Source organism: Engystomops pustulosus, chromosome 6, assembly GCF_040894005.1.
Source record: "Engystomops pustulosus chromosome 6, aEngPut4.maternal, whole genome shotgun sequence".
Taxonomy (NCBI): domain Eukaryota; kingdom Metazoa; phylum Chordata; class Amphibia; order Anura; family Leptodactylidae; genus Engystomops; species Engystomops pustulosus.
Window position 1 is genome coordinate 115,322,972 of NC_092416.1, and position 13,557 is coordinate 115,336,528.

A 13,557-nucleotide genomic window follows, 5' to 3' on the forward strand; every position below is an offset into this window, starting at 1 on the left:
GGGCAGTGTAGTGATCACTGCATATACAGGACCCATTACTATTATTGGAGTCATATCAGGTGAGTTGCATATAAATTTATGATTTGGTTGATTTGCATGACAGGTTCTCTTTAAAGGAAGTTTATCATCAGAAAGTGTATACATTGTTTCTTAAAAATACTTTTTAAATAATATGTGAGTTTTATTTTTCTAAATATTTTTGATTAGTCCTGCTTTTACCCTGGCCACTATGCCTAATAGTAGTCTGTTCTATAGCAGTCACTTTATCATCACCCTTTCGCATAAGTACAAGGACAGGTATCATCTTTATATATAACAAAGGGATGACCATTCACAATAGGTGCTGGGGTCAGTTTATCAGTCATTATTCCTTATTACTCCTCACAATGACTTTTCCATGGGTCATAAAGAATATCTACAAACCTCTCCATGTCAAAGGTTCATATTGCTTCTGTAAAGCAGAGTAACAGAAGATCGGGCAAGATTCACAAGTATAAAAAGATATATAATCATATAAAGTGACGTGTCACTATGTGGTTAGTTTGTGATTAGTGATGAGCGGACCCAAAATAGAATTTTAAAAATGTTGGGGGTTATCACTCCTTATGGCTGATCCTCCACAAAAATGTTCAGCGCAGGTTTAACTATCCAGCGTGTAGAAAGAGATAAATCACATTTCAAGTGTTTACAATATCTTACTTTATATTACTATATCTTTCTACTCACGTTGCTCTCATGTTGTTCTTTGGCTCCAGGGGAATCTCCAGGACTTTGGTGTTGCCGATAATTTTTTCATAGCTCGTGGTTGTAACTGTTTTTCCTGTAATACGGTGTACCTGGTAGAAGGCATGTGGCTTGAGTATCCGTTCATCTGCTGTCCCAATGAAGGTCTGAAGTCCCAGAGGCTTGTTATCCATGTAGCCATGAAGCTGTAGAGATATCAACAGAAAAATAAGAACACAGCCAAAAGTTAGACTTGACCTTAAAAAATAACAACCATTGCTAAGAGGAATGTGCATGTATACAAATGAAGATGTACAGTATACGATTTTATTTTTTTTGGTTATAAAATAGGTCTAATTTTTTTCTATAAAAAGTATCATTATTATTTGGCTGTATATTCATTGACTGGGATCAAAGTAATACTGAAAATGAGGAAGATGAAAAAGCTATTTAGCACTGCATGCCTTTTTCTGGCATGACAGAACACTGGCCAACAACCAGGGGTGGAACTAAAGGGGTAGAAGCAATAGCAGCCACTATGGGGTCCCCAGTGTCAGGGGCTCTAGCATCTAGGGTATTGGGCGTGTATTTGTTGTGAATATGCTGTGTGTGTTTGAGGTGTGCATATATTGTATTTTTAGGTGTTTGTACAGTATATGCTGTCTGTATATGATATTTTATTTGTGTATTTGCTCTATGTGTGTACATATGGTGTGTATATGCTGTATGTCTGTGTATGTCATGCATGGGTGTCTGTGTATGTCTTGCATGTTACTGTATGAATGTGTGTATATGCCGTATTTATATATATATATATATATATATATATATATATATATATATATATATGATGTGTATATACTGGATGATTGTAACTCACATGTGTGGGTATAAAATAGGTATACTATTTGTATAGGCCCATTCAGAAGTCTGCTATGGGGCCCAGCCTGTTCTAGTTATGCCCCTGTGAGCAATTGAGGCCCCATGCCCACCAATGTGTCAAAACATTATAATATATGGTAAACTCAACAAACTGATGTAGATCAGAATATGATTTTAAACTATTCAATACTTTAAAGACCAGATAACTGTCATGGAAGACGTGTCATGGAAAACTGTCATGGAAGACATGTGCATGATTGAGCAATTACTGTACTTAAGTAACTACGGCAGGATGCGCCCATAGGGTGGATGTTTCTTTGGAGGTGAGAATTTATGACTACTTTCCTTTTGAAAAACAGGTTTAAAGAGAATTTGTCACCAGGAATTTAAATTTTAGCTGTGGACCATCGTTTCAAATGGCCTATGCTATGCCAATTTTAAAAATGCATTTGTCAGCATTCTGAATCATATCAGTTTATATAAGTTTAATTCACATTACCTGGTTCCCTCCCAGCAGCATGTGGCGAGTCCCGAGGAGTGGACAGCTGTAGACTGTGTGACTGTGTCATACTCCTCTCCTCCACAGTAATTTATTAAACAAGATAAACTGAAATATCACATGGTCATAAGTATTCAGACCCTTTGTTGTGACACTCATATTTAACTTACATGCTGTCAATTTCCCTCTGATCCTTTTGTTTGAGATTGTTCTACTCCTTCATTAGAGTCCAGCTGTGTTTAATAAAACTGATTGGACTCGATTAGGAAAGGCACACACCTGTCTATATAAGACCACACAGTGCATGTCAGAGCACATGAAAATCTAAGGAACTGCCCAAGGAGCTCAGGGTCAGGCTTTATGGAAAAGTGTGCTGACGGAAGCCTCTTCTCAATACAAGACATATGAAAGCCTCCATACAGTTTGCAATAAAACACATAAAGGACTCCCAGACTAAGAACAGTGAACTATGTGCAGTTTGCCTGTGTAGTATGCAGAGGGGGCCAGATTCATGATTTGTGCTACCCGTTCATAAAGAACAAAGAAAAAGAGGATGCGTACAAGTAATCAAGTAATTTTATTGAGCAACCAAAAATAGAATATTAAAACCAATTAAAAACACAATTCGTGGTAAAAATACCCACTGTGCATGAACGAGTGTACATGATAGAAAAAGCCAATATAAAATGTGTGCTCCATGTACAAAAGCAAGGTAACAGGTATAAAAATTGACATTGTGTGAGCTGAAAGACCTTGTACGCATATAAATGGTAAATATTATATAGGGATAAATGCCAAACAGTACATTAGAGGTGACCCCACACAATTTCAGTAACACACTTATGGATGGAAACAACACATAGACAATAAAACTTTGCTATAAAGCTTAGTACATAAAAGGTGTTACCAGTGATCGTCCAGCACAGAGTAACTTGTAGGCTTCATCAGGGGATGATGTGCTGCCCGTTCTTCATAATTCTGAAGCCCCCTGCATTTTTCTGACAGAGTGCTACACTTATATTTTGGGGCAACTTTAACATGGGCCGTGCAACACACTTCTGTCAGAATATTTATGTTAAATGTAGTGCATGGTCCGGCTGTGCACCAGAATGCCCCCTTCAGTCGCATGATACCAAGTGTAGCTGTACCACCAAAGGGTCACATGTGACACAAATGTAGTGCAAGCACTTCTTAAATACCTGTGCAAGCAGTTTGCTCGTAAAAGAATGTGCAAAGTCCATCATAAAACTTAGTAGATATGTAGATAAGCTAAAATAACTAAGCAGTGGCTTCAGAACAACTCTCTGACCATTCCTGACTGGCCCAGCCAGAGTGCTGTGCTAAACCCAATAAGACATCTTTGGAGAGACTTGAAAATTGCTGTCCACCAACGTTACCATCCAACCTGAGGGAACTGGAGAGGATCTGTAAGGAAGAATGGCAGAGGATCCCTAAATCCAGTAGTAAAAAACCTTTTGCATTATTCCTAAGAAGACTCATGGTTGTACTAGTTCAGTAGGTGGTTCTACTCAATACTGACCAAAAGGTCTGAATACTTATGAACATGTGATATTTCATGGGCTGAGCTCTCTCCATACATGGCAGGTGTCAGCTGTATAATACAGCTGATATCACCTGTTACTGCTGCAATCAGTCTTGGCACCAATCAGGGCAGTTAACCTGTTAACCGCGGCACCTAACATGCCTTCTGATGGCCACTGCCATCTTGGATGGCATATCACCGCCCCTCCCCCTGTGAAGTAAATAAGTGGTAAAAATCATCGAACAGTCATATAGGTCCCAAATAGATATAAATTAAACCTCAGCACATACCGCAAAAAAATTACACCTTATACAGGTCCATATACCAAAGTGTGAAAAAGTTATTGGCCTCAGAATTTGGCAAAATGGCAAATATTTTTTATGGACAAAAGATTTACATTTTTTAAAAATCTACTAAACCCTTATAAAACTTTTATAAATTTGGTATCACTGAGCCATAAAAACAGAGCCCACAAGACAATGCCACAAATGTGTTTTTTGTCGATTTTACTGCAATTGGAATTTTTTCCAGCTTTCCAGTACATTGCATGGAATATTAAATGGAACCCTAACACATCTCTGTAAACGTAAAAAAATAAAAAAAGTTATTGTTTTTGGAATGAGAGGAGTTAAAAACAGAAACAAAAAAGCAAAAAAGGGCCGAGGCCCGAAGGGGTTAATGAGCAAAAAAAAAAGAACTTTTTTGATCTTACCTATTGGCTGCAATGAAACAAAGAGTGAAAAATTTAAAGGGGTTTAAACACTTTGTGCCCACTGTGTATATATATATATACTTAATTTCTAATCAGCCAATCACATGGCAGCAACTCAGTGCATTTAGGCATGTAGACATGGTCAAGACAATCTCCTGCAGTTCAAACCGAGCATCAGTATGGGGAAGAAAGGTGATTTGAGTGCCTTTGAAAGTGGCATGGTTGTTGGTGCCAGAAGGGCTGGTCTGAGTATTTCAGAAACTGCTGATCTAATGGGATTTTCACGCACAACCATCTCTAGGGTTTACAGAGAATGGTCCGAAAAAGAAAAAACATCCAGTGAGTGGCAGTTCTGTGGGCGGAAATGCCTTGTTGATGCCAGAGGTCAGAGGAGAATGGGCAGACTGGTTCGAGCTGATAGAAAGGCAACAGTGACTCAAATCGCCACCCGTTACAACCAAGGTAGGCAGAAGAGCATCTCTGAACGCACAGTACGTCGAACTTTGAGGCAGAAGGGCTACAGCAGCAGAAGACCACACCGGGTGCCACTGCTTTCAGCTAAGAACAGGAAACTGAGGCTACAATTTGCACAAGCTCATCGAAATTGGACAGTAGAAGATTGGAAAAACGTTGCCTGGTCTGATGAGTCTCGATTTCTGCTGCGACATTCGGATGGTAGGGTCAGAATTTGGCGTCAACAACATGAAAGCATGGATCCATCCTGCCTTGTATCAACGGTTCAGGCTGGTGGTGGTGGTGTCATGGTGTGGGGAATATTTTCTTGGCACTCTTTGGGCCCCTTGGTACCAATTGAGCATCGTTGCAACGCCACAGCCTACCTGAGTATTGTTGCTGACCATGTCCATCCCTTTATGACCACAATGTACCCAACATCTGATGGCTACTTTCAGCAGGATAATGCACCATGTCATAAAGCTGGAATCATCTCAGACTGGTTTCTTGAACATGACAATGAGTTCACTGTACTCAAATGGCCTCCACAGTCACCAGATCTCAATCCAATAGAGCATCTTTGGGATGTGGTGGAACGGGAGATTCACATCAAGGATGTGCAGCCGACAAATCTGCGGCAACTGTGTGATGCCATCATGTCAATATGGACCAAAATCTCTGAGGAATGCTTCCAGCACCTTGTTGAATCTATGCCACAAAGAATTGAGGCAGTTCTGAAGGCAAAAGGGGGTTCAACCCGTTACTAGCATGGTGTACCTAATAAAGTGGCCGGTGAGTGTATATATATGACCTCTGGCATCAACAAGGCATTTCCGCCCACAGAACTGCCGCTCACTGGATGTTTTTTCTTTTTCGGACCATTCTCTGTAAACCCTAGAGATGGTTGTGCGTGAAAATCCCAGTAGATCAGCAGTTTCTGAAATACTCAGACCAGCCCTTCTGGCACCATCAACCATGCCACGTTCAAAGGCACTCAAATCACCTTTCTTCCCCATACTGATGCTCGGTTTGAACTGCAGGAGATTGTCTTGACCATGTCTACATGCCTAAATGCACTGAGTTGCTGCCATGTGATTGGCTGATTAGAAATTAAGTGTTAAGGAGCAGTTGGACAGGTGTACCTAATAAAGTGGCCGGTGAGTGTATATATATATATATATATATATATATATATATATATGCAACATTTCCCACTGGGGCCTAGCCTTTTCTTGTGGACCTGGAGGCAGCTGGGGTCCAGATTACCGGAGTGGCTGGCTATTGCGGCCTAGGACACACTGTTGTCATGGTGCTTGGTATGGAGACCAGAGGGCTGTCCTACAGCCTGGCAGATCTCCAGCAGGTGGTGTGTGCAAGAAATATGGAGGTAGAGGCTGAAGAACTTGTTTCTCCCTGGGGCAACCCCTTAGTGTCTGTAAGTTAAGTCCCTGGAAATGGATGGGGAAGCTTGTGGTGGTAGACAGCCGTAACCAGGGATCATAAGGAGGCAACATTGTGCAACTCATGGTTCTTTATTGAACAATGGGTAGCAGGCAACGGGCCAAAGCGGTCAAACAGCAGACTCGGATTCTGGTACTGGAGTGGTTGTGAAGAGTGGTCCACAGGAATAATGCACCAGCCTGATGGTATATGCAGGCTGGGAGAATTTAGATGGAGCTGTGTCCAAACTGTGGAATCTGCAGCTCTAGGTTAGAGTCTCCTGATTCAGATTCTGGAATTGGTTTCTGTGACAGCACTGACTCACTCTTCACTCTGTCCGTGTGCTTATAGACCATGCGCTCCCCCTGCACAGGGGTTTTATACTCCCCCTGGTCAGGTGGCTGCAATCACACTCCAGTTTACAATACAACCAACTGATTGGATAACATCTTACACCCATTTAACTATTGCCTTTTTAAGCAGAGGCTACAGCTGCAAGTGTTGTGTATGTGTATATATATATATATATATATATATATATATATATATATATATATACATATACATATATAGCACAGTATATTGATTATGGTATACAACATATGTTTTATGTTTATATTTAATATTTTACATAATGGATGACCAAGATATGTAACAGTAATATTTTCTGGTAATACAAATTCTCCAGCTGCATTGCAGCCCATATGCTATTGAACCATGTTAAATAAACTTATTTTCTGAGGCTAAAAAACACAAGAAAAACACTCTCCCATTTATCAACACCTCCTGCTGGCACCACCTGCCTGGGCAATGATACATCTATGTGTAAAATAATATGTAACAGATAAAACCAAGACAAAAAGCAGGGACTGAAAGACAAGCAATTCTCTGATGCTAAATTAGTATTATAAATTATAATTTTTTTTTATAAAATGTAAGATGTTTAAGGTTTTCTTTTCCACCTTAACATGAGTACATTTTTAGCATCAAGAAAAAATTGCCCTTTTAATAATGCTGCAAACACCTGGGAAGGAAATTATTTGCATTAAAAAGGTGCGCTGTTCACAATAAAAACATCTATAAAGAGTACACAGGGCTGGCTGGACAGAAACCAAGAACCCTGAGTCACATTTGCCACACAAGCAGAGAAAGCCAGACGTAATGTCTGCCTTTCCATCCCCTATTTTGAGATTTAAAGATCCTTTTTTTCTGTTTAAACATTTTTTTAATCTTTTTGTAAAATGGGTCTGATGTTAGAACCCAGAATAGACGCGATCCAATCTGGGAGCAAACAAGGGGAATTCTTGCAGCTATTCACTCATCACCTCGGCAACAAGGTGGTCTTTCTTGCCTTGTACCATGTGTGATCTGGGTAAACAAAATGGTAATTTGCTCAGTGATTTCAACCATTGATTATGGACTAAAAGGGGATTATTTTTAAGTGTACAGCAGAGGTCATCTGCAACTTCATTCATTCTTGCCAAATTTGTGCACAGCTCTGCATATGGTATCACTATAAGGACTGTCAAACAAGGACTTGTGCACAAGCGTGGCTGTGCAAGAGATTCATGAATTAACTAGACTCACCTCAGGTCATTTACATACAACTTCAGGAACTGTATGTTTAAGTTTAAAGGCATGGATACTGACATTGTAGGGATAGAGGCAATGCTTTTAAATGGCAGTTTATGAAAATATATTTAGTTTTTGGGGGAGCATTTGACTGACAGGTTCCCTTTAATCCTGTTATAATCAGTTATATTATAACCCTTGGAGATATACAAAAGAGCGCCTTTACAAAATAAAGATGATCCAAGGGGATAATAAGGAAGCCATTAAAACTGTCTGCTGCTTCAATTGACAAAAAGTAAGAAACTAAAATGTGGAAACACAAGTCCAACACGGGCAGCAGCATTCTCCAGCTACCCTTAGCAAATACTCCCTTTCTCTGTCAAGGTTACTTCCTTCCTTTATTTTACTAATCCACCTAAGAGATGACTGTTTGTGAGTTCTCACCAAAGAAAGAGGAAATTAATGCGCCTTCCGGTGTTCAGTCACATCTCTTTTGTACTGGTACAGTGCCTGCATCTAAGTGGCTTTAAATAAACGCACACATACAACACTTGGCCTTGCTCTTTCAAGGCTACCCAAAGAAAAAAATATGATCACTAGGCATTAGTGTCCATTTTTTGATTTCCAGGCAAGATGCACATTTTTGTGCCTGACTCTACAAGACACACACAACAGCAATGTTCATTACTTGAGTATTGCATTGGCCGTGCACATGACAGTCGTTAAAAACCCAAAGCAAAGGAAGCTGCATCACTTATGTTGGCCACAAGATAAGAAACAGAGAGGCAAACACTACATTGTCGAAGCTCCACACTAGGCACCAGTGTAACACAAAATAGTATGTACTATATACTATACACTATATACTAAGTAAAAAGCCTTGTGAGTATAAATAGAGTCACAGACCAGCTTGCCTGTTCTACATGTCTAGTGCTGTAATTTACTAAAATTTGACTAACCCACCAACCTAGGCTGCAGTTGGTCACGGTGCGATGAGACAACATGTGCTCACCACAACGTGACTGTGTGCCATAGACTTATATGGTGGCCATGATCTTGCCACATGCATGTGAATGGGGTCACATAATGTAGAAAATGATAGTCCAGCATCCATGACTGTATACTTATGTACACTTACTAAAAAAGAAGGATTGCCAGTGATTATGTACTGAGGCATCACATGATGAAAGGGAAGAGAAATATAACAATGTAGATGGTGTCTGCCTGCACTGAATGGAAATAATTATATCTAACATATTTTATGAATGCATGAGGTAAGGTGGTACAGGGATAGAAAAAGTGCTTATAGAAACTCAAAGCTAGCAAAGGTTGTGATATTTTAGTGGATGTACCATCAGGCATCACATGCTGTTTGACACGCATCTGCCTTAATAAGTTATCTGGTTTTGGCAGGTAATGTTCAGTAAAGTGCAGCCAACCATTGTCCATAAAGCATTCAAGTCGTTTTTTTTATGTGGGTAGTGGGACAGTTGTTGAATTGTGTGTCAATTACAGGGTGTAAAAGTTAATCAAGTCTAATGAGAACAGAATAACCACCCTTTAGGTGGTGAAGCCGAGAGCAGTATATTTCTCACTAGGGAATGGTCTTAGCTTAGCTTAGTGTGTGAAATGGTTAATGACTGATTGTGACGTATAAGAATGCTGGCCGGCTATGTAACTAGTGTCAGTCTACTTTTTATTTGTTAGTCCATAGAGTAGATGGACAGACTGCGTAAGTGGTGGTTACAGTCACAGGAAGGGGAGCTTCTGAGTCTGGCGAGATGAAAACACCACTTTTCAGCTGCTTGAGAGAAAATAAATATGCTGCTCGGGATATTTTTAGATGAAGCCTGGAGGGAGTCAGCAGCTTTTCTGACTAAACAAAGATACATAGCCTGTCCTTTGCTGCAAGCTTAAAGTCTACTCTACATGCTGTGCAAATAGTGACCTATCATCACCCTGGATCCAGCTCACACCTGTCCTCAGTTACTATAGGACAACTCTATTGAGATGACAATGAGATGCTGTTCATTGAGGCATTCATATTCTTGTTTACTCTCATATACGTAATGAGTCAGGGTAAAATGCCAGGAAGGCTCAGGAAGGCTCTACACTGCTGCAATGGTCATAAAAAAGGACAGACAATTCTACAGATGCAATGCACACTGGTTGTGGAAGGGATAAGATAAAGTAGTTACACACTATTTCCATTGATGTACTTTGTACTTTTGTTGGAGGAAGAAAACTACAAGAAAATATATGGTGCTTCTTCAGATACTGTATGTAGTTAAAGGAAACCTACCACCACGGATCTACCTATAAATGCAGATAGGGTGGTTGGTGCATCTATAGGACTTGAGGATAGCCCTTTTAAGGGCTAATCCTCACGTCCCCACAATTTTTCTATAACTTTTAATTCCCTAATATGCAGATTTTCTAAAGAGGCTACTGGGGCGTGGAGTAGCCAGAGCTGAGGCTACATGGCGCGGCTACTCCACGCCCCAGTAGCCTCTTTTATCCTCCAACCAGATATCTTCTTCGTAGCTGCACGCTCTCGTCCACAGAGCAGTGACCGCGCAGCCGCCAGCGCGCCGAAGATATCTGGTAGGAGAATCAAAGAGGCTACTGGGGTGTGGAGTAGCTGCACAGTGAAGCCTCAGCTCTGGCTACTCCATGCCCCAGTAGCCTCTTTAGAAAATCTGCATATTAGGGAATTAAAAGATTGCGGGACATGAGGATTAGCCCTTAAAAGGGCTATTCTCACATCCTATTGATGCACCTACCACCCGATCTACCTTTATAGGTATATCCGTGGTGGTAGGTTTCCTTTAAGGCACCATAACTCTAACAATAGTACTAAATGCAATAACCTTACCTGGACAATAGGGTGCCCTCCAGTGGCAGCTTTCACTGCTCCGCGGCTGCCCTCTGTTTCATAGTGGGCTCGGTGGTGTGGTTTAGGCTGCACCTCTATATGGAGATCATAAGAACCAACCTGACTTGTCAGAGGCCACTCAAGTGGTGGCAGTGAAGCAACAGGGATGCTGAGAGACAGAAAAAGAGACAGAATAAATGTGGGATCAATTTCTGCATTATTGTTGCACTTGATGTAGTAACGGAGAAAGTCATCTTATGTTCTTTTAAATTCTTTTCTTTTAAGTTCTGTTTCAACCAGTGACAATAACTCTAGTATATTGCCTGTTCCATTATTAAGAAATTTTAATACAGATGCATAAAATGTTTTCTTGTAAAGAAAATCTGTCATCAATATCAAGCTTAAACCAGGGGCACTTACCCATAGATCCAGGCACTATGACTGTGGTAATCTTCTTATATTTGATATCCAGGGCCTCCTTCCTTCTAAAATCAACCTTTAAAATTATGCTACTGAGATAGAAAGGCTCTGGGGGCGTAACCAGAGCTCCTCGGTGCTGCATATACACCATCTTAACATGCCTTACCCAACCTCTTGCTCTCTCCCTCCTCTTCCTGTGTAATCAATCAGCAGAATGAAGTGAAGGACGAAGAGACCATCCCTGATGTTTGTAACAGCCTGTAATGATTGATGATGGAAACACCCACCAGAGCTCTTGTGGCTCACTAGCATAATTTAATTTTCATTTTAGAAGGAAGGAGGTCAGAGATAATAAATATAAGTAGATTACCACAGTCAAGTTGCCTGACTCTATGAATGTTCTTGGTTTATCATGCTTGATTTTGATGGTAGATGTCCTTACAGGACATCTACCACCAGTATCAAGGATTGTAAACCAAGCATAGTGATATACTGCTGTGTGCCCCCTCTGGCAGGATCCACTTTTCTTTAAGCTTTCTATGCCTTGTTTTTTTTACTTTTTTAAAAGCCTTTAAAATTATGCAAAGGAGCCTGAGGGGCTCCATTAACACCTTTGGATCCTGGGGCCCCTCAGGCCTTTTAAAAAAACAAACCGGACATAAGAAGCTAAAACAACAGCCGAAATCAGTGTGCTTGTAAATGTTTTTTCCCAGAGTGAGGGGGAAAGTTTTGTTACTGTGGAGGGGGCATTGTCGCTTATGGGGAGGTGGGTGAGGACAGTGTGGCTACTGGGGGGACAGTGTGGCTACTGGGGAGGGGACAGTGTGGTTACTTTGGGGGACAGTGTGGCTTATGGAGGGGGGCAGTGTGGGAACCCTAGCAGATAACCCTAATATCCAATATGAAATGCAAGTTCGAAATATAACCCAAGAGTTAATTTAGGAGATATATTGTATTTTATTTATATTGCAGCATTGTATTAAATGGTAAAAAACATAGCTGACATCTCTGCCCTAGTATTGGCTGCCTGGCTTAACCAAACCTAGGTCATTGCTGTGAACTCCACACAAAAGGCAGAAGCCAGTTGTGCAATAGCATTCAGCCATACAAGGAGCAAGTCTTAACAACATTGGGGTACAGTTACTAAGACAAGTGAAAACTGCACTATGTGCAGTTTACCTGTGTAGTGTGCAGAGGGCACCAGAGTAAGGATTTCTGGCACCCGTTGTTCTTGAATCTGATGCCCTTTGCACTTCTACGACAGAGTGCACCATTTTTTTTTTTGGTGCACCTTTAACTTGGGGCTTGCAACACATTTCTGTCAGACTTTACATGTTAAATCTGGCGCACGGTTCGACTGAGCACCGGAACGCCCCTTCAGTGCAGAAATTTGTGTTGCTTGAAGCCTATTGCAGCCGCGCCATAAAATGGTTACGTGTGAAAGTGTGGCACAGGCACTTCTTAAACACCTGTGCAAGCAGTTTGCAATGAAAAGAATGTGTGAAGTCGGACAGAAAACTGATGCAAGGACCTTAGTATATGTGGGCCATAGTCTTCATTTTGTGCAATGACTTGTTTCTTCAAAGAAACAAATAGCCAGACAGAACCCGTTTTCACCATTCTGGCAAAACCCCTTGTATCTTTCAAAATTTTGTACTTTTTAGACAGATAATCATGCCAATGCAAATACCAAATAACCAGTTCAGGTTTGGAGTGACTTTGATAGACTTACACATTAGAAAACCCCCAGAAGGTACCTCATCCTTCTGAATAAAGCATTGCCCAATATGTGTCCCTAAAATTTTGCATAGCACAAAGAAGAGCCCTGAATAATTTTAAGTTGCTAAACTGCATTTAAATAGCCCATGTTATACAAGAGCAGTGGCTCTCCACAAAGAAAAAACAAATTTTGACACTTAACCTTTCAAAGAATGAATAACCCAATGTTGTGCACTGTAATTGCATGGCTCAGAAACTTTAAGGATGTATGGAGAGCAGATGCCACGATAAGTGGAGTGCTTAAATGGCGCTACCACCTATTCGCCACCATATTGTACGTGTTGTACCCCCATGATATCATCGGGGGCCAGCAATCTGTTGCTATGATGAATGGGAGCTTCTCTAAGGCTCCTATTGCTGTCAAAACATGAATTGCATGATTGCCGTATAATGTAAAAGCAATCAGAGCCCCTAGGATTAAACAAAAATAAATAAATATGAAAAGTATAACATATAATAATAATAATAATAATTCTTTATTTATATAGCGCACACAGATTACGCAGCGCTGCACAAAGCATGTCAAATTGGTCATACACGTTAGGTGTCTCCGAGTACCAAACTACACCATCCAGCAAAATCTCATAAAAGAAATAATTTCTCATGTAGTGAACTACATAATAAAAAAGTCAGAATATGGATATACAGCAAAATATATT

At 40.5% G+C, this 13,557-nt stretch overlaps 1 protein-coding gene across 6 annotated transcripts in view; it reads right to left on the reverse strand.

Moving 5' to 3' along the window:
• The window catches only part of NFATC2 (nuclear factor of activated T cells 2), a 90,112-nt gene that overhangs the window by 46,714 nt on the left and 29,841 nt on the right, over nt 1-13,557 (reverse strand). For all 6 annotated transcript variants that reach the window (XM_072110639.1, XM_072110641.1, XM_072110640.1 and 3 more), the window contains 2 exons: nt 10,700-10,868; nt 727-929 (listed from right to left, as the gene is read on the reverse strand). In XM_072110639.1, coding sequence (XP_071966740.1) covers nt 727-929; nt 10,700-10,868 — 372 coding nt within the window. The remainder of the gene's footprint in view (nt 1-726; nt 930-10,699; nt 10,869-13,557) is intronic.